Below are 23,193 nucleotides of genomic sequence, written 5' to 3' on the forward strand. Positions count from 1 at the left end.
AGGATAAATGTTCAGAATTTCTAACCTTGTATCATGGGGGGATTCATTTATTACAGAAATGAATGTTCTTAAATACATTTTTTTTGAAAAGATGCTACCCTGAGCACCTCATTGGTAAGGTTAAGGATAAAGTAACTATAAATAGAAGGATTACATTTCAACCACTAATTAGGTATCCTAATACCTAAATAAAGTAAATATGGAGGTACCTGATTACTCTTCACCTATGGTGCTGTATTACAATAGGGTAGGAAAATAAGGCTGTATTAACTGAGAACTGGAAAAATATGTTTGAGCCATTTGGATTAATGACCCAACTGGGTGAGGCTTCCAGATTTTTATCTAAAAGTTGCAGGAATTTAAAATATTATTTTGATTAAGGAGAAAATGAAGTAATTGAAAGTCACAAAATGTAGGGCTTGTGCCCAATGTAGATTTGTGTGCGAAGTAATGAATATAACTGTTGCTAATTTCACTGAAGTACTGGCACCTAATAGGAAGTTTGATTGTAACATGAAGGGGGTCATTTATGTGGCTGATTGTTTATCCTGACCAGCTTTTTATACAGGGAAAGCAGAGAAGGCAATAAAGAAGGGAAACTACCAGCATACTTATTTTGTTAAGAGGTGTGACTGGCAAAAACCTTGAGTAAACATTCCAGTAAATGTAGAATTAAAAAACAAAAAAATCTTGTTTTTTGTTTTGGAGAAGATGCATTGATTTAATTGGGTAGGTAATTGGGAGGCACATTTAGAAGCAAGGGAACTGGATTGGCAACTTTTATTGAATGCTACAATGTCCCAGGTATTAATAATAATCTGTCCATCTATAGTCTCTTGGAAAAGAGGAAGGTTAGGTTACGAGGTTTGAATAACACTGCTTATATATATTTAACATGTTTTTAATAACATTTATATTTTGTATTTTAAAGTGTTATATTCCTGAGTGTTGATATAGATAGTAATATTATACAGTGGTACTTAAACACAGTTTCCTTTTCTTAAAGTTTGAGTTGCTAGACAATTAATTAATAATTAAGGTGATCATGTGATTTTATTTTATTTAAAGCTGTGTTTGTATACATAAAGATGTTTCACATGTAAGGAGGATCAAAAGAGCTTACTGTATTAATACACCAACACCTCGTTGGCAACAACGCTTTTTTGTTTCTAAATATTCAAAAATGTGTCTCCATTCTGGCATTAAGTATTTTAGTATAAAAGTTCAACATTAAATATTCTTAATAACTTTATGGTAGTATTTAAAATAGCTACATGTCCAAAAATAGTTGATTCTATCAATAACCCAAGGAATGCAAATACAGTAAATAACTCCAAACATGTTTTCTAATAAATGTTTTATTGTACAAATGGTTTAAAATAAGACCATTACATTTTTGATATATAGAAAAATAAATTATAAACATAACATGTCATGTAAAAATGCATCCTGAGGACCTTCTAATAGTGAAAACATAAGTGCTGTTACTAACATATTAAGAGTATTTCATTTTGATATTTTATATTATTGTATTTGACCTCAGAATAGTGCAACATTTTTTGAATATTTGATGGGCCCATAAATACATATATATATCTATATATATATATATATTTGGCACAAGACTTTTCTATATTATACTTTATTTCATCTCACTAGTATCTGTGCGCACTTTGTGATGTTGCCTTTTTTCATGTTTGAATTGGGTGGAGATGCCATATCTCAGCTATGTGGTGACAAACTCTTAATGACACTCATGGCTTCATGTCAGAAGTGTAAACTGAAATTCAGATACAATAACAGCAGATCCCTAAGCTTGCTATTATACTTTTCAGGCATTTTGCAGAGCAACCACTGAAATAAGGACTGCTGTAAATCCACACCTTACACTTACTTAAACTAACTGGTAAATGCTTCTATTTCAGGCTACAGTATATAGCAGTGTCATATTTAAAATATATTCCCATGTTCATACTTACAGTTCCACAATTCCAAGAGCTGCAGTAGCAGTCCTTGAACATTCAACATTCACAATAAATGTTTTTATCTTTCACCCGTTTTTATCATACACATTTATATACTGCTTTTACTTGTTGGCAGGAGATAGTTTGCCCTTTTAATGCATTCAAGAATGTGTGTCTCATTCTTAACCACCTTTTCTTTTACCCCACACTATCTAGCTCATGTTCTCTCAAATGCATCTACCATTCCTTTCTCCACCCATTCTGGTTGCTGGGTCCATTGGTCAAATGCCATCTCAATGAAAAATATTTTTTTAAGAGTATTTTGCTTCATGTGGACTGTCTTTCTACCTCAGTCGTTTATAGTCTATTTGATCCAAATAATATTCCCCTACTATCAGATATAAACACAGTTGTATATCAACCAGCAGATGTTTTATCATCAGAGAGGAGGCTTGACTGAAAAAAGGGGAATATAGGAAGTCAAACAATCAAAGCAAATAGAGATAAACGCTAAGTTCTTTAATTAAATGAATATTAACTTCCACACAACATGATCTTTTGTTAGAAGGGTTCTCCTTTGTTCCAGCTACTTGATTTAATGTGATATGGGCACCTTCTGAACTGGAATCTATGATATATTTTACTGGCAGTTTTTATCAGTAGACTGGTGCCAACTGATATCTTATCGAAAACAAGTTTCTTTAACTTTCATTTGTTGTCTCTGCTGAATATATTTCAGGCATATGTGCCTCTAATATAAGAATGCATTGGCTAAGCCTCATGTAAGAAAATATTTTAATTTGCCAGCTACACAGTTGCAAGCATTCAAAGAACTATGCTCTTGTTCATATTTACATTACAGGAAGGTAGAAAAATGGAACAGCAGGCTTATACGGTGTGTCCGCTTGAAATGTGTCATGCTAATTGTGTATTAAGAGTACATATAAAACAGCTGATAATGAGTTAACTGATTTACTTTTACAGAGTTTTATTACAGTAGATGTTTATATATTTTCCTAGTGCCATTTTCACATTTGGGTGTATGTTTGAGATGTCCAAAATCAATGGAAATATCTCAAAGTCCCCATTTCAATCAGACAGGGGCTTCCGTAATACAAAGTCTAATGCATTTTCTGGATATTAAGTTCAATGTAGTGACACAGTCAGTCCCATGCTGTATCTATCATTCATGGCAATTTATAGAAACATTAAGGGTTTTTTCCACTCAATGTGAAAATGTAGAACTTGTGACAGTGAATCTCTTTCACTTTATACCAGTATACCCCACTTTGAAGGAACAGATTGTGTTTGATGCTTTTGACTCAGTGAACTAATTTTACTTATACAGCAGTTTTCATTAGGTGTCTATTAGTGGAAACTTAGTGAAATAATATTGTTTCTTTCTTATTCAGAATTACTACTTTCAACAACTAAGGGGACTAGCAATGAGGACCAATATGGCCCCAGCATTTACCGAATCATTTTTGTGGCACTACGAAGAGGAAATCTTGAATAAAAGCAAGTAGTTTATGTAAGGTTTTGTGTGTGAACATCACATCAGTGATCTGTGTTTCACAGAGAGCAGTATTATGGAATAATCTGATACTTTTCTTACAAGGGCTGAATAATACCACACATTGTTTATCTTTTCTTTTAGTATCATTTCAATATTACCACTAAATGAGACTTGAACAAAAATATTTAATTCTGCTATTTTACAAAACCATACTTTTATTAATAACTATTCGCATTTTACTAGTCATCAGAATAGAACTGTTAAAAATAATACAAAAGACAAATTTATTGCATTGGCCAGACTAGTTTCCATTGCCAAGTGCGAAATGTGTTTTAGTGGTTTCTTTTTTAACTGAATTATTCATTGAGCAATGTTATCATTCATAATGCATTAAGTATATTGATGGTGTAGTTGTCATTCATAGGAATTTGGATTTTCAACCATTTATATGTTTTAGTACCACCACCTGTAATAGGAAGTTCACTTTTGCCAATTCAACAGGTGGTACTAATTTTAATGTGACTTTTGGACTGGTCACTTCTATTGGTAGTAAGATTATTAGAAACATAGTTGTGAATAATTGGATGTTGGGCTTCAGTAATGCTGATTTGACCCAGGCTGAAGGTTTAGCTCAAATGTTTCTTAATAAGAGATGTTCCAATTGAAAAAAATATGTTTTAAAAACAGAAGGCAGATATAGACTACTATTAACACACAAATGGCTTAAACCAAATACCTACATTAAGATTATTATCAATTTAGGTTTATAGTTGCTGGGCCCTATTTAAATCTGGTTCATATTAAGACCATTCAAGTCAAAGCACATTATACCTGTAAAATAACAACAATGGTATTTGCAACAAGAATTGTTACTGGTGACATCTTTTTTTTATATAGGTAAAACTACAAGGAAGCTATCTATTAGACTATGTAATATCAGTTTGCTTTTATGTAGCATAATACCAACAATGCTTTATACAGACATAAAGTGGAACGTCAAAATTTATGAAGTCTGCTTTCTTTATATTGGATCATTTGGATACAGATCCCAGAGGGAGTGATTTCAACAAATTGCTGGAAGTTAAGGAGTTGCAATAGGAACTAAGGGTAACTGTAGATCACCCCTTCGGTTAAATGACCATGTCACTGTTAAAACCATCTTAAAATTTAGATATTAAAAAGACCACAACTCTGTAATTAAGTTAAATAATTAGGGTGCCTTTCCAGGTTGTCCATTATTATGGATTTGCAATTATTTCTTTCTCACAGCTATTGTATATTTAGCTATTGTTTTTTAATGTTATAGGTCACTTGATTTGGTGTGTTACTATTTAAAAAGTGTGCTTGTAAGTTGTAATTGTTCTGAAGAAGTCTGAAGATACAGCAGACTAAACAGAGTAATAAAAGGTTTATCATTCATCTTTAGTTTAGGCCATGTTTTTCTTTTTGAGTGATTTTCCTTACCTTACACACATTGTGTTCTTATATATTTTTTTCATTTCAGTTTGATCCCCATATCTCCCTGACACTATCTTGACACTATCTTGTGAACCAATATCATGCTCCCCCAAACTGCCCTGGTCTCCTGTAAAACAGTTCTATTTCTATTACTCTCTCTTTAATTTTTCCTTACCATGTGTTATGCCCCTGCTCTGTCCCAGTAATTAAGGAGCCGCAATCCTCACCACTAGCACCAGTGAGGGATATGCACATTGGGAGGATGACAAGTATACACACACAATACAGTACAATTTCCCTTCAGAGAACACAGAGATCACAGTCAGTCTGGGGCTTGTTTCTCCCTCTTTTTCTAGATCCCCAATAAGACTCCCCACTGGCACAGCTATAAGGTTAATATCTCAGCCAAGTGGTCAAGTCAACACCTCCAGCTGTCCAACCAGTGCTTCGTGTCCCTGCCCAAGTAGCTGACACACACACACTTTGAGATTTGACTTGTATACAAACAAACAGACACCCCTGGGGAAGGTTGGCACAGGTTTACTAGCCATGCCCCTTTCTGGACAGATTATAAGGTAGTTATCACTGGCACCAACCACTCTTATCAGCTACTATAAGGCCCTTCCCAAAGGGTGACCAGTTCTACAGTGCAATGTTACTGTTATCCAAATGGTAAGTGTGACCAACAGCAAGGCTACTGGAGTGGCTTATACAGTATCACCAAATACATATGCAAGTACTCTAGGAGCTTAAATATCTCTAAACAAACCAGTCACAATTAAAAGGTTTAAATATATGTAATAATAAATAATAAAAGAACAAGGCAATACTCAATAACTCAATACAGTAACTACAGAACAAACAGTCCAGTAGTCCCACAAACCAAGGTGCAGTGAGTAATTCAAGTAAATCCACAAAGAACCCAATGAAGGCAATGTACAACTTCTTCTTAAAAATCCAACTTTTTTTCAAAAATAAAAATTAATGTTTACGTTTTTTAGCCTTTAACACTGGCTTATCCTTTGAATCCCCACATTTTCTTCAGTGTTCTAATTTGCGTACTTACAGGTGGATCTTTCCTTTTCTGTCCTCCTGCTTGCACACCTGTGTCAATGGACCTCTTGCGTGCCGCTCAAAATGAATAAAATGTGGGGATTTGAAGGACAGGTTTAGTGTGGAATATTTCACAGTATGAACTGACATCAGCTGAGAGTTCTTTGCTCTCAAAAGCTTTGAACTTTATTCCCACTATAAAATCAGACTTCAGTGATGTATTAATACAGTAACGGCTCTTTGCACACAATGTAGTTTTGAGGAAGGCTTATAAGGGTGAAAGTGATAGGAATGTTTTTGTCTATAGGAAACCAAGTTTGTTTGTGCCTGTTTTGCCATCAAATGTTGAAATATTTCTAAAAGCCTGCAAAAATGAATTGTATGACAGTTTTAATAATGTACATGTTAAGAAAACCGGCAATCTGACTAAAGCTGAGCAACATGCTATTGTTAATCTGCAGAATAATAAGGACATTGTGATTCATCCCGCTGACAAGGGTGGGCTTGTAGTTGTATTAGATGCTGTTTTTTACTTCAGTGAAATGAAATGTATGCTTCCTATTTAAATGTCTACAAACCTGCTAATATGGCTGATATCCAAAGAATGATTAATAGTGTCCATAGGGCTCTTTATGAAAGTATGTATTTGGGGAATTTGACTAAAGAATTCCTGAACTACTTCCTTGTGAATGATCCCCTCATACCTCATATGCACGGTCTTCCTAAAATACATAAAAACCCCCTTAAACTCAAGTTTAGGCCTATAGCGGCAGGTGCAGGGTGGCTCACTGAAACAATTTCTATATTTTTGGATAAAGAGCTTAGAAAAATCTTAGGAGGGTATCAAGTTGTATTAAGAGACATGGAACACTTCCTAGTTGATCTATATGCTTTTACATCAGGTCAAGCGGAAAGCAAATTTGATTTGTTTGCAACCTTAGATGTAGCATCCCTCTTCAAGTGTATCCCTAACACAGAAGGCTTAAAACTGGTTAAAAGATGTCTACATAGGGATGGATCCTATGATGAACATAGAGCAGAATTGATATGCATGCTCCTTGAGTTGGTATTAGAACACAATGTGTTTCTCTATGATGAGAAACACTACTGGCAAGTAACTGGAGTGACAATGGGCACCAGCTGTACCAATTCATATGCTAATCTTGTCATGATGGAGTGGGAGATGGATGTTATACAAGTAGGGGGTGACTTCAGTGTTAGATTTTATAGAAGGTTTGTAGACAACCTTTTTATAGCATGGAAAGGTGAATATGAGCAACTTATGTACTATGTTGACTACTTAAACAACAGTAGTCAATTTTTCAAGTTTACATGCCAGAGATCAGCATCCAGGATTAGTTTCCTCGATGTAACAGTATTTCGAGATGGAGTAGACTTGCATACTTGTATACATAGAAAGGATTGTTATCACCCTTCATTTCTGGAAAGACACAGCATGCACCCACCACATACTTTCAAGAGTATAGTGGAAGGACAAGCATTAAGGTTATCTAGACTGTCATCTCTAGACACTGATTTTGAACAGGCAACAGGATGCTTGAATGAAGTCTTTGTTAGAGGTTATTCAAGAAAGGAAATTAACCGTGCTTATTCAAGAGTAAGATATGAAAGAGAAGTAAGGGGAAAGCCCTATTTTTCTGAGGGGAACAAGGTCTTGAGACAGAAAGTAGATGAGAATTCAGTAGTGCCTATGATTTTACACTACACTCATGATATAGGCTTTGTCAATCATATAGTAAACAGGAATTGACACATTCTTCTTGTAGATGATGAGACTAATGGAGTACTGGGAAATAGACCTAAATTTCTTTTTAAGAATAGGTTGAATCTTAAGCAACAGTTGTGTTACCCTAGGAACAATAAACCGTCCACTACCATGAATATTGGAACACGAAGGTATGGAGCCTGCACCTGCTGTCCATTTACAGACGAATCTAAATATTTTAGGCACCCTGACACAATGCAGCTCTAGCAGATCAAATGTAGTGCTGACTGTAATGCAAGGAATGTAGTATTGCTTTAAATTCTATGTGGGAAAAACTAAACGTCGGCTCAGGGAAAGAATCAGAGGTCATATGTATTGTGTAAGAAAGGGCTAAGACTACAGTGCTATAGCTAAACATTTGTTAATGGAGGGTGACAGGCATAGGTTTATGTTTCAAGTTCTTCCAGTTGAACCAGATAGTGTCAGGATGGGGGACATAGTAAACAATACTGAATCCACTGAATTGAAATGGATTTTGCACCTAGGGCCACATCGGGGATCTGGGTTAAATGATATGGTCCCTCTTAAGCCAGTGTTAAAGGCTAAAAAACTTAAACATTAATTTTTTTACCTTTGACATATGCATTTCAGCAGTGTTTTTAAATAGTTCTTTATATATGGGTTTCAATGATGTTTAATATTTATAATTATATGAACTGTATAAATGACAATATGCAGTTATATGAATGTTTTTGGGAAGCTGTTACTTTAACTTAATTGGCTAGTATTTTGGAGGGATTTTTAAGTCATCTGATTGGAAGTTTTTATTGATTTGCATATAAAACTTTGAGCATTTTATGTAGTTTTTTGTGTCTGAGGAAGTAATGGTTACATTAAGAAAGCACTTACACTGAATAAATGTCGGATTTTTAAAAATAAGTTGTCCGTTGCCTTCACAGTGACTACAGAGTTCAGAATTACAGGAAATATTTTAAAACAACATTGCAAGACAGTCTCACATAATACAGAAAACATCTAAACTAATCTTACTATATTTCTATCTCTAAGAGAGATTACTGTAATCTAGTACTTACTATTAGCAAGGCAAAAGTTCTGATGAGAGGATGTTTCTAGGCCCAAAGACAAATACAAAATGCACAGACCTTCTCTAAGAGATAATTCTTAAATTGATACCAACACGTTACTGCTGGATCAACTGGATGACATCACTATTTGTCACTTGCCTTCAGTTCCCAGGCTAACAGAAACTTAAAATTTAGCACTTCTGTGTCAAAAAATACTTATCTCTCAGAAGTTTGCCTAGAACTGGAAGTCATAAAACAGTTAAACACTTTTACATTTGAAACCTGTAATTATTTCTGTTTCCAGACAACAGAAAGAATTTCTAGCCATAGACATCCTGTCTTCTTGCTGTATTAACTAACTTTATAACACATCATAAAACTTCACTTATTTTCTCAGAGTTTGCAAATTATCTCTGTTCGTTTACAGTAAGGTCCACTGAGGTGACATTCTTGAAGCTCAGTAAAGAACATACAGTTCAACACACACTTCTGCACCAGCAGTTTAATATACACATAACATATAATTTTCTTACATTTGTAAGACAAGCATATAAATCACATTAATATTCACAAATGACATCAAATTATTTACAAAATTCCAGCTAGCTGGGCTGGCAGGCTCACACCATGCCACTCTCAATACTTGCAACCTTTCCCTAAATTTCAACAAGCTAAAAGTACTTATTAGGTAGCACCTTTAATACTTCTTGCAGTGCTCAGGGGTGCTTGTGTGTGTGTGTGTGTGTGTGTGTGTGTGTGTGTGTGTGTGTGTGTGTGTGTGTGCTCACTCACGCACATGTATGTATGTGTGTGTATGTCTGTCTCTCTCTCTCTATATATATATATATATATATATATATATATATATATATATATATATCTGGGAGCCTTTCATTTGTTCGAACTTTCAAATGGTCGAAACTCATATGGCTGACACTATATGAGTGAACGTTTGAAAGGCAGACAAATGATAGTGGAATCCCGCTACAGTGCGAGACTGGGAGATTCCTCTTTCCTGCACTGTAGTGCAATCTCGGAGTGAGAATATTTAAGTAGCAGGGGGTGTGGGGGTGCAGGTGGGCTTTTACTGTGTTTACAGGTAGGTAAATGGTGCTATTTAAGGATGTCGGTATTTCAGAATGTCGATCATATGGTGTCGGCCATATGAAAGTCGGCATTCTGAATGGTTGGCATTCTGAAGTAGACCTACATATATATATATATATATATATATATATATATATATATATATATTAATACACACACACACACACACACACACACACTCAAATATGATACACATCAACTCCTTGACTCATCAACTTGTTCTGTTACACTGAACCTTGGCCACATACTTTTTTGCAGGTGGTCAAGCACCCTGCACCCTCCCCAAATTTATATATACCACCTCTGAGGTAACATTAAAGTAGAGAACTCCACTGCCAAGAAAAGTAGTTTTGGCAAATGGCTCTCGATTTATTTGCGTTCAACATGCCTAATGTTGACAGAAAATAGAAACAATAATATTAAGAATGCAATTTGTATGCTTTGTGACATAACCCTGGAACATACAACTTTAAAATCCTTTTTTTTTTTTTTTTTGCAGTAGAAACAAGACAGCTTTCACCCCACACACCCCTGATTCTTATATGTTCTAACTCTGAGATTGCATAATACAAGAGAAAGGGGATATTCACCATTCATTGTAATGCAGCAGTCTTGCACAACTGTCAACCATATGTGCTGCTGACCAAAGTGTATGTCTCCCATATGTACGTATATATCTATAGACACATACACACACACACAACCACACACACACACACACACACACACACACACACACACACACACACACACACACACACACACACACACACCTAAGAGGAGATATTCCTTTCATTGACTTAGAGTTCACTGACCCAATCAAGCAAGCTGCAAAAATCATTGCAACAGCAGCCCATCAATCCTGGGAATCAAGCACTAAGAAACCCGCCCCTTCCTTTTCAGTACCTATTTTACCCCTACGTTCTTGGGTCTATGAATGTGGAATGGAGTAGTAATAACCTTGTTAGTGACTTTTTGAAGGGGAGGTGCCATTGAAGTTCTTCTAAGAGTTTTAGGTCTGGAATTACAAAGCAAATAACCAATTCATTCTTATTTAGACAATCATCAGTTCACACTGCACTTAAGAACATAACTTTGTAAACTCTTACCAATAAGGATGAAACCAACAGCAATGATGTAGGTAAGCAAATACCCTCTGATTGGTTCATTGTTCTTTCCATAGCCTTTTCCGAAAAACCCAATGCCAGGGTAAAGGTTGTCTTTACATAAGCACTGCAATAGAAAATAATTCATATAGGGCATAAAATGTATCATCAAACATTTGGTTGATGAAATGTGCTGTGTGCTGTCCTGATTACATTTAAATGCAATATAATACATAGTTTTAGTCATTTGAATGTTATTATTCATTTTGATCTGCATGTACCATCTTGTAAGTACAGTAAAGCATTCACTTGTGTAGTTGTGTCATAACAATACATATTAACTGTATGTGGCATTTTATCTTACTTTGTTCCTCATTTCCACAGCCAAGCAATTATTTCACATAACATCTGTTATGCACTGTACCTCCAGTAAGTGCTTTGAAAATAACATATTCTTAATCAAACTCACAACAGATATTGTATCTTATATAAAAATAAGTAACTGCAACATCATTTTTATTTTTTGTGATGGCTTTCTACTCACACCAGTACAGTCTCAAATTACATTCTTGAGTAGTCCAAATCAGAATGGTAGACCCTCCCTCCCAGCTAAGGAGCAGGAAAAAAAACATGACTGTCTAACTCATAGCTTAATTCTGAACTAAGTACTTCAGTGCTTGAATTTTATAACTGTGATATATATGTATATTTTTCTATATTTCAAGTGCTCATATGCTTAGCATTTAGTAGTTTGGCATCATAGGTCTCAACCTCTTAAGAGACCAATGTGAAACATAGACCCTAACAATGTGTGACAAATGGTGAAAATGTGGAACACCCTATTTTCGCACTGCGTGAAATGTGCCATTGCCATGGAGCATGGCAGAACATCTGTAAAATTCAATAAGACACTTCTCAGATCCAAAACCTTTATTTTATAATCTGCTATTCTAGCCTGCCAATATATCACTGAGAAGCCTAGCTCAAATTCCCAGTTCCTATCGTGCGGGGCAACTGGACACACACCATAGGGGTTTATGGCCAGCATACACTGTCAATACGGGCACATACACCCCACCCACTGTTAGCATGAGTCCCTGGTATAAGTCGGAGTAGGCCGGGTCCTCAACCTACTTATCACTTGCACATACCTAGGCCCATTTTGTGACAGTCAACATGATCCAGTCACTTAGAGCCATATTTTACACCGTCAAGTGGCTAGCCCTGCCACTGCGCTCTGTCTGTGATCTGGGTTCTCCTAGTGTGCACCACAGTAGACACCAAAGCAACTGGTCTATACAACTCTTCCCCTTATAGGGCACCATATTGAGTCTATTTCCATTCTAATTCAATAGCTGAAGGTCTAAGCACTAGTGACTCAACAAAATTCGACTGTGGGAAGGGATAACAAGGTCAGAAGCAGTTGGTAGTGGGTGGAGCAGGAATCAAGACGGTCAGGTAAGTGAGGAGACAGGAATATGAATTAGGTAAGTAGGAGTGGGATGAACAAGGTAGCTGGGAAAGTTAAAGAAAGGATCTTTATAAGGTTAAGAGCAGCTAGGTCAGAGTCTCATTTTCTATATAGTCAGCAAAGAACCCCACCCACCCCTCTTTGTTAAAAGGTTGGTAGATAATTCAGAGACTTTAGGGCCTTTCTGGCCCACAACAGTGATCTCACTAGGGGCTGGAAAGGAATATCCTGTTTTTATGGATGCTTGCCTTCCCCAGCAATTGATTCATAGGTCCATAGGCTCATACTAGATTGTTGATTCAGTAGACCATTTGCAGCCTAGCCAACAATCCCACCCATTTACCAAGACATGAATTAATACCAGACTCTGCCATAGTTTTGGCCCCTTTCCATAAGGAACAGAGTGGTAAACTTGATATGTACTTATGATTGCCATCCAGTTGTCCAAGACATGCTTAAAAAGGTTATGGAGCTCCTCTGTTTAACCTCTAGGGGCAGTTTAATCCATAAGAGAGGTATTCTCTGTGAAAGATATCTATCTCACCAAAAAGTCCTATTTAAGTTTTGGTGGAAGTCTAGGTCTCTTGAGCTGGTGTTTATGGTGGTATTACTTTTGTGGATGTGTAAAGGTTACATAGGGACAAGATCTTTTGAGAATCTTTAAGCATGGCAAAGATCTGCTCTCAATAGTCAATATGAAATATAAAACAGTGAGAGGGCTTTAAGGAGGTCAGGTTAACTGAGAGAGGACATGCTCTTATTTATTTATTTTTTTTTTTTTGGGGGGGGGGGGACTCTGCAGTCTCTTAAGCTGAGTCATATGCCTAGCCAAGTGCATACCAAAGGGTGCATTATAGTCTTATTATTGATATATGGAAGAAAGGCTATGTTATCACAGACATACTGATTGGTAGAAGGGCTGACTCGGAAGGCTACAATTTAGAAGGGTCTAGGAGAAAGGGGCATAGATTCAAACTGTCTTTTCTATTATGCCAGGCAGACTTCAGCAACTTATGTTGTGAAAATAGCCCTAACGGAGGGGCAGATGAATAAAATGAGGTTCAGTTGGGTAGGTTTGACCAAGGCTAAGACCTTCAGGATTCTTTCATTCACTGATGTTGATAGGGGTTTGAAAATTCAGAAGAACTGCTTACATTTGTCTGCCAAGTGACCTGATTAACACCCTTTCAAGCTCTGCGCTTTGTACACATCTAGTAATTCAATTATTCGCTTCTGAACTGTTTTTATTGGTCACAGTAAGCACATGCACATTTTTAAATGTAAGAGTATGGCATCCAAATATGTAGCCAGAAATTTATATTTTGTATCCATACCTCAGGCGGACCCCCACCACCCACACATCATTTTAAAAATGTACTCAACCTTGACAGTGTTGCCCGTATACACTCAGAAAGGGGCACACCATTATCTTGATGCATTCTTATATAACATAAGCATGTTTTGTAAAGCTTTATGCAATAAACACTAGTTTCGACATTTCTAAATGTTCTGTATCATTGTCATAAAGTTTCTGAGAGATGTCTAGAAAAACCCAGTACAGTGAGTATCCTCAGCTACACCCTTGATAGTGTCTTTATTTACTGAAAATGAAGATATTTTCCCATCCAATGTCACAGTATTATTTCTATTCCATCATCGATAATAATGCCTGAACCCCACTCCTGCAGTATCTTTACTAAGACATCTACTTCCCCAAACCTTAAAAACGACTGACCAAAGATGCACGCTGTATTATAAAAAAAAAAATCCATTGCACTGGAACACTGGAATCCTGCAACTCCACTTATATATTGTACACTATGAAACTAGGACATGAAAGAGCTGGGGTTCTGCTTAAGTTACCTAAGCCACAAGCGAGCTTGCCATTTAATTTCCTGTCAGTTTGACACTACAGTGACTTCCACAAAAAGTTATGTGTTTATTGTAAAAAATAACAACATCTTGTATTTATTTACATATTTCTGCTTTCATCTCACTAAGCAATGCTTAGTGAGCTGAAAGCAGAAAGATGTAAATAAATAGCTCACACTATAAGACGTGAAGACAGCTAGAGTTACTTTGCTCACGAAGATCTGTGGCCAGCGTCATTGGCTCCCATCCTCCTGAGACTCGTTACTTGATTGGCTTGTATACCACGTTCATGATTGGCTGTAAATGCGGTGTACAAGCCAATCAAAAACTGTAGAGTACAGCCAAAGATGTGTAATGTGGAAGGGCAGCAGAAATATATGCATTGGTTTGTATACTGCGATGCCGATTGGCAGTAATTGCGCTACACAAACCAATCAGAATGCATGTAGTGGAGCCACAGCTGTTCACTGTGGAACAGCGGAACAGTGGCGTTGCTAGTCATTAAATGCAGAGCATTCCGCATAATCCGGAGCACTTGGATGCTCAGTTTGGCATAGTCTGAGCACGTGTTTACATGCATACATTTTTTGCAACTCTGGCTTTGTTAAGTATACTGTACAGATGTGACCATTTTCCTGCCTTATTTGCACTGAATTGTTAATGAACAGGCTGTTTTTTACTAGAAGTTTATCATCTTGCTAATCTTATCTATCTAATCTAGTCCATTTTCCTAGCTACTTTTTCTTACCTTACATCCTTTCTCCAGATAACATCTCTTTCATAGCCCCGGTGAAACAAGGACCCCCCCCCCCTCAAGTGGTGCACAACAGCCTAGCTGCTGTTAGTTAACCAGGTGAGTAAAATTCATCCATGGACCCTTTTCAGCTGTGACCAAAGCCATTTAGCAGTTACAATGTCATGATGTAGTGTAACATTAGAAACTAATGTTTATGATCAGAGTTGAGCTTTAGCATTCACATATAATGTAATTTTAATAAGACTTATACAAAACATGAAATGTTTGGTACAGTAAACTCTCAGTTAACCGCCACGCATGGGGCTTGGTAAATGTTGGATAACTGTAGTTTCTGGCTGCTTGAGAGTTACTATTAAAAATAGGCCTGACTAATATTGTACCCCATACTATTTGTTTGGTTTGACTTTTTCTCAGGTTGGGAAGAGAGGGAATTTATTCCTGTCTTCCTTTTTAAAACTCTAAAACTCTAAAAACGTAAGGTATGCTTTTGCAGGAGGGAAACAGAAAGTGCAACATACGAAAATTGTACTATATTTCTTCAAATTTTTTTTTCTTTGTATGGTTGCTTGAGTTCTGATTAACTGAGAGTTTACTGTACAAGCTTTCTAATCTCCTGAGGACTGCATTCAGTGTTGCAGGTGCTATTCCTGCAAACAATTTTACACCAAAAGTTTTGTTGAAGGGTGACTTGACCAAGGTGGGAGCTTTGTCATTGAATGACCAGTGGGGATATGATAACAGCTTGACTGTGGAGTTTTGAGGTTATTGAATGGCACTGACTATAATATGAAGAATTAATTTTAGAGGGCTCAGGAGGAAGGTTACCGTTGCTGTGATTCGGAGTCACCTGGGCTTCTGATGCGTTATGCAGTGGTGTTCTCTACCCTCTGATAAGCAGATAGATCAGTAGATTTTGTAAACTGTCATTTGTAGGATATTAGTACTGAAGGCTGTGTTTATTGTTAAAACCAGGAAGCAGTACTGTACCTTGACCACTGGCAACTGAAATCATGTGGCTTTCTATGATTCTACTGGTAAGAGATGGCTATATTTACACATAAAGTTAAGATTCTGCAGGGTTTAGTTAGTTACATGCTCTTTGTGAGGAGTGAATGCAAGCTGCTTGTCAGAGAGCAGATCAAGGTATCTTTGCTGGATTACTTTGGGAATGTCATTTCCCTGTGGTCTCTTATTTGAAAATCTGGATTACTGGACAGCCTTAGATGAATTCTAGTACAGCATTACTGTGGACTAGCAACACTTAACAACCAAGTATCTTTGTTTCAGCCAGTTTCAGATGGGCTGAAAACTATGGATTTGCTACAGTTAATAGCTATGTATCCTTGTTTCAATCATTTCCAAATGAGGCTGAAATAATTCTGAAGTTTGCTTAGAGTTTTCTGAAGAAGAGTTTGAGCTGTAGCTAAAAATCTCATCAGCATAAAGTGTGCAACTAATTGACAGGAGGTAAAAGTGAGGTTATTTCTAAACAGTGAAAATCTCAGTGATCCCAAAACTGAGCCTTGTGGGATTCCTGCATGGGACATGCCATTATCAGAGGATACACTTCCTTGTATAACAGTGAATGTCCTATTTACTATGTAGGATGTTAACAAATGTAATGGAGAGTCTCCAAAAAATGTTGTGGTATAATTAGTAAGAGAGCATAGTTAGCCATTAGATATTAAGTGTAAATTAAGCACGGATACTGCATGTTTTTTGGCCAAGTGCTGTCTTTTAGCATAACTATGACTTTGTATTGTATCAAGGGCGTAACTAACATTATTCAAAGTATCTCAAAGTGTCTAAAAGTGTGTGCTTATTACTGCGCATGTATTTCAGTTATTTGCCATTTCAAAAGATATATCTGAAATCAAAGAACAGATTGCACTCAGCTGTGCTTCTTCCACCGATTTATGTACGTGGTTTGATTGCTGTCAGTGTGTTAAAGCTTGGTCTTTGGAGAGCAGATTGTATTTTTGTATATGTTCTGTTAAATAATTTTCTAGGTGAGCTTTCTAATCTCCTGAGGACTGTATCCCATGTTGCAGGTGTTATGTTTGCAAAAGAGTTTTCACCAAAAGCTTTGTTGAAGAGTGACTTGACATATGTATTGCTTCTGGTCTGAAATCTGAGGCTGATTCAGAATGAGTTGTTTTGGAGAATGGTACTCTGTAGGCATGCCTCCAGCTCTAAGGTAAAGAATTTGTACTACAGGTGAGATTATTTGTGTGGGCAATTGTTTTAACTGCATACATGGCTTACAGTTTAATGAATTTTAAGCACAGTTAAGAGTTACAACTTCAAAAGGTGTCTATTTTTTCTAAGACTTTTACTACTTGTTTGGAGATTATCACTCTAAATTTGAATGACTGTTGATCTCTTAAGATGTATAGGGCGTGATGGCCTTGTAGAGGAATTCTGAGATTTTGGAGGTCAAATTACAAATTATGTGGTTTAGGAATGATGATATTGCTGTTACGATCATATTAGGGAATTAACTATAATGTTTGTTTTTGGTGTTGCTTGTGAGTTTTAGGTTACGTTTTAAGTGACTTCCAAACCTGTTTAGCTGTGACTAGGATGATTTTTTTATACAGATCTTATGCATGTGGCTTTTGCTGAGCTTTTCACTACACAGGCATTTGGTTCTATGTCTAGGAAGGTTTGTTTGGGTGTATTACATTATGTTACAATTGTGTTAATTGGCTGCCCACTTATGTCTGTCCGTATGCCGTAATACTCTCTTTAAATATACGTTAAAAGTATGTATATTCATTTAGTAAGGGCACATTCACAGATCACTTTCCAAGGTCCAAATTAGTTCTCACGCTTAGTAAGTAGTTGTTCCTACAGAAGGGAGTTGCTGGGTTTGGTGGAGGGATATGCATGTTAGTGACAACCTGTTGTCAATTTGGTCCAGTGTTTGCAAATAGGCATGTTATGTGAGCATTGTGAGGAGTGGATCATTGAAAGTATGCATGAGGGATTGTTAGTGTTTGTAAGATTACAAAAGCATGTGTTCATGATGGTTGAATGACTGATTGAGTCAATGAATGTATAATGTTGGATGACTATTTGGAAGTCTGTGATGTGTGGGGGGAACAGGAGGGTGATAATGTAAATAGATATGTTTATTAGATTGCGTAGCTGTGCAAGATGAGTGATTGTGTTAGTTTGTGCCTAAGCAGTTGCCCAAACATAAGTGTGAGTTTAGAGTTGATTAATTTGTGTTATACGTGTGTGTGTGTGTGTGTGTGTGTGTGTGTGTGTGTGTGTGTGTGTGTGTGTGTGTGTGTGTGTGTTCATGTGTTTCAGTCAGTCTATTTTCATTTAGAAGGCTAGTTGATGACTGTGCAGTTTTCAATTTTATTTATTTTTTTGATCTGCCTGTCATCAGCTAGACTGTTACTAGTACAACAGATTTAATCTGTTTGTTTATTTAGTATTATTTACAGGGTCAGATTTCCATGTGGACAGTGTCTGCTTATGACTTCTTTCTCCCTTTAATGATCTATGTTTCCTGTTATTGAGAGATTATAGTGTATCTGGATTAATGAATAAGTTCAGGCGTTACTTAAGACTTTTATAGAACTAGTGTCAACTCAAGTTCATTTAGTAGGTTTTCTTCTAATTCAGGGATTGTTCCAGCTATTTTCAATATAGCAGGTAGTTTGTGGGCCTTAATTGACCAGGTGGGAAATTGTCACTGTGGCTGTTTGGAGGAACTATGACTTGCTTGAAGATTGTGACTTGCTTACATTTTTCAGGGAAATTGGTCTATAAGATCTGCCATTGTTGTAACCCCCAAAGCAACCACCTCCCCTCTCATCTTATCCCATCTTTTCCTTGCTCTGTCCAACCCATTGATGTTTTATACTGTAACCCCACCTCCAGCAATATACTTGTAGATCAGAGAGCACATGCTATGTGATGTATCTTTAAGTAGCAAGTCAAAGACTGAGAGTGCACTTATAAATATCAAGCATGTGCCATTCCTAGCCATTTTGAGAATGCAGCCAAGGAGTAAGCATGCAGGAATACAGCAGATAGTCTGTATATAAGTTACTTAAGTTAAAGTCAGTAAACATCAATTGTGATGGTTTTTGTATAAAATAAAGCTGCTTAAACAAACCCCACAAAGATTCTTCTATTATGTCCAAAGTAGGAGAGCGACATGGTGTCAGAACTGGTATTGCAGAGAAAAAGATTCGGAGCCATGAGGTGCAAAGATGACAGACAAGGTAAACTAAGAGAAACAAGCACTAAAAAGAACCAGAAAAGAAGTAAAGGTAATGAGAATACACACAGACTACTTGTTTCATAAAAAGAACAAAACAGGGCAGTACAAGGGCACAAAATGCATTATTAAACAAGCGGGAGGCACAAAAGGCTTATTAACTAAGGGGAATGTTTAAAGAAAAGGTATCTGATGAAATGAATAACAGAAAAGTAAAATGAATGTGTTTAAAGGCAAAACAGGCATGTTTAGAGTAAAAGTAGTACAAGAAAAGTACAATGGGCATGAAAAGAGATTAAACAAGCAAAACAAATAATAAGGGCAAAATGGGCACATTAAGTGTAAATTAAGCAAGGTGACTGCATGTGTTTTGGCAAAGTGCTGTGTTTTAGCATAACTATGACTTTGTATTGTATCAAGGGCTTAACTAAAGTTATTCGATGTATCTCAAAGTGTCTTAAAGTGCTTACAGTGTGTGCTTTTTTACTGTGCATGTATTTCAAAGAGTTGTTTGTGTGCAAAGTGAAATTATTTTGTGAAAGTGGAGTCAAAGTATAGCCATTTTGAAAAGTTTCTTGTGCTGGGTATGTCTATTCGCAAAGTACCACCATTACAGAGTGTTTCTTGCACTGTAGAGAATTGCCTAGAAAGGTACCACCATTTTGGCGAAGTTTCAGTGTGTTGTGTACAATTTATTCACAAAGTGCTATTACTTCAAAATGTTATTCACTCTGAGCTTCTCCTGCCCAGTTCATTTGCATCGTACAGTTATTTGAAGTGCTTCTTAAAATGGTGATAAATGACTTTAGCAATACAGTAAGTTCAAAAGTATTACGCTGCCCTAGAAAATTATTTCACAAAGCCTAGTTACACAGAGGCTTGCATCGTGCAGTCATTTGATGTGTTTCTTACACTGATAAGAGGTGATTTCATGCAATACAATAATTTTAAGCATATTACAGTGCCCATGAGATACTTGTTTTGCAAGTTCAGTTATACAGAGGCTCGTTGTGCTATTGAGCAAAGTTACAAGGACTGGCATAAATTCCTGGCATATGTGCATGTGTATGTGTTCGTGCTTATGTGCAAAACCCATCACTGGTATGTATTAATAGGACAGATGGATTTCGAAAGCCCTTACCACTTGTATTTGATCAGAATATTGCAGAGAATTGGAGAATATTTCAGCAGGAGTACAATATTTTATACACGCAGCTTATTCAGATAAAGATGCACGCACCAAGGCATTAATTTTGCTAAACGTAGCAGGGTCAGAGGCCATAGAAATATAGCATTCATTTGTGTATGCACCAGCAGTATATGAAGGAGAAGGTGGAATTGGTTGTATTGTTGTACAGGCTGAGTCAAGGGAAGACCCTGAGTGTTTGAAATTCAAGTTCATAGAAATGTGTAACCCCGAGACAAATATTACACTGGAGAGGCATTTGTTTTACACAAGAGATCAGAAACCAGAGGGAAACTTTCAGCTTATATAACTGATCTGAGAAACAAGGCTAAAATGCGTTGGTTTGGTAACTTAAAAGATGAGTTGATAATGGACAGGCTTGTGCGTGGTATTAATAGTGCTGCTGTGAGAAAGATCTTGCCTCGTTATAGTGATTTAATGTTGAGTAAAACCATAGAGATTTGCCAAATCCATGAAGTGACAGAAAAACACACAAGTATGCTGGCAAGTGACTGGGGCATGGTTTCAGCAGGCTCCAGAGCAAATGTAGACAGCATGCAACACATGGCAAACAGAAATAGGCCTACTAAGCACATAGCAGCCACAACCCCTGCTGCCTCATCAAGAAAACTACTAGTTTTCCAGCAAGTTCTAAGACCAGTTCAGTTAAAGGTGCATGCTCAGTGGAGTACAAGCATGAATCAGCAGAACCCAAGTCCAGATTTATTGTTAACTGTTGCAATTGTGGTGCCAATCATAAGTCTAAAAGAGAAAACTGTTTAGCATTTGGTCAGCAATGTCACAAGTGTGACATTTCTAAAAAGTTTGCAAATCAGGTAAACCTCATGCAGTAGTAAAGAAAGGTCACACAAAAAAGCAGGTTGTTCAAGTAGAGACACAGCAGTCAGCTTTCTGTGGGTGGTGTGTCAGTAATTGGTGAAAGAGTTGATGCAGTGAATCTTTTGACAAAAAGCAAAGTGTTCTGTACAGTCCGTATCAATGGTAAATCCATAGAGCTTAAAGTAGACACTGGTTCAAAGTGTAATGTTATATCAGCAGACACATTTGCTAAAGTGAGACCTAATGAGCAAATTAATGTGGCCAGTAGTGCGAAAATTGTTGCTTATGGAGGTGAAGAGATTCAAACAGAAGGCTTAATGGTGCTTTCATGTTATTTGGCCAAGAACTGTTACAACTTGCTATCCTATGTAGTCAGAAGACCAGTATAGTCTTTATTGGATCTAAAAGATAGTTTGAGAATTAATCTGCTTTTTTTTACCAAAGAAGTTCATCACATAAGTACATCTCCTATTTCTAATTTTTCTGAAGCCATTTTCTCAGAGTATGCTGATGTTTTCAATGATAGGTTGCGCAAACTTCCAGAAGTGTATTCCATGAAGTTAGACCCAGAGGTCACTCCAGTAGTCAGACCAGCAAGAAGAGTTCTGATATTTATGCAATATGGATAAAATGGTAAAGCAAGGTGTAATTTGTCCAATTACAGAACCAACTGAATGGGGGTCGTCTATGGTAGCAGCTCACTAAAAAAGCTCAGACGAAATCAGAATATGCATTGACCCAAGAGATTTGAACAAAGTGCTGAAAAGACCATATCATCTAGTGCGCCAGTCGAAGAGGTCGCAGCTCTAATACCAAATGCCACTGTTTGTTTATGTTTTGGATGCAAAGAGTTCATTTTGACAAGTGATGCTTGATATCAAATCCTCATTTCTAACCACTTTTGGTACTCCGTTTGGCAGATACAGATTTCTAAGAATGCCATTTGGAATAAATTCTGCAAGTGAAGTCTTTCAGAGTGCAGTGCAGCAAATTTTTTTCAGGTTATCCTTGTGTCATAATATTCGATGATTTATTGGTTGGAGGCAATGGTGAAGTAGAGCATGACAGAAACCTAAAGAAAGTTCTAGACAGAGCATGTGAAGTGAACTTGAAGCTCAATCCTCTGAAGTGCAAATTCAGAATTCCTGAAGTTACATATGTAGGTCATTTATTTACCAGTACTGGCTTGAGAGCGGACCCGACCAAGCAAATAGCAATTCTTGAGATGTCAGCACCAGACAATGTTCAAGCTCTATGATGTTTTTAGGCATGGTCAACTATTTAGTCAAGTTTATACCAGACTTCACTGAGTTGACAGCACCTTTAAGAGAGCTAACACACAACTGTGTTGCATGGTCATGGTTAGAACAGCACTAAAAGGCGTTTGATGACCTTAAGCAGAAAATTGCCACCCCCACCTACATTAAAATACTATTTATTTTATTTTATTTATTTTACATTTGTTGACCGGGCTAGTCTAACTGGATACATGTCCATTTTCAGTAGAGGCCCGGGGAGATAAGCTCCATGGAACAAAAACATAACATCTCATATTCAAAACAAAATCAAATATACAAAAGTTCATATGTACAAAGTGTGTTACAGTATAGAGATAATTAAAGAGGGCAGACATTCATAAAATAGTGCAAAAGAATTGCAGGTACAATACAATAAACAGGTTAATACATAATGTAAGAATAAGGTAGGTTATAATATAATGAAGTAAATATAAATATAAATATAAATGTGTTAGTAATAAGAGGTTGTTATAATAATGCTTCCAGAGGATGCAATTAAAAGTATATAGTAGGA

At 36.7% G+C, this 23,193-nt stretch overlaps 1 protein-coding gene across 1 annotated transcript in view; it reads right to left on the reverse strand.

Annotated features, from left to right (window-relative positions):
• SLC12A3 (solute carrier family 12 member 3) overlaps positions 1-23,193 on the reverse strand; it is a 564,508-nt gene that overhangs the window by 322,346 nt on the left and 218,969 nt on the right. The window contains exon 16 of the mRNA XM_044079103.1: positions 11,019-11,142. Coding sequence (XP_043935038.1) covers positions 11,019-11,142 — 124 coding nt within the window. The remainder of the gene's footprint in view (positions 1-11,018; positions 11,143-23,193) is intronic.

The sequence above is a fragment of the Protopterus annectens genome, chromosome 8.part0 (assembly GCF_019279795.1).
Source record: "Protopterus annectens isolate FY-2018-M chromosome 8.part0, PAN1.0, whole genome shotgun sequence".
Classification (NCBI taxonomy): domain Eukaryota; kingdom Metazoa; phylum Chordata; order Ceratodontiformes; family Protopteridae; genus Protopterus; species Protopterus annectens.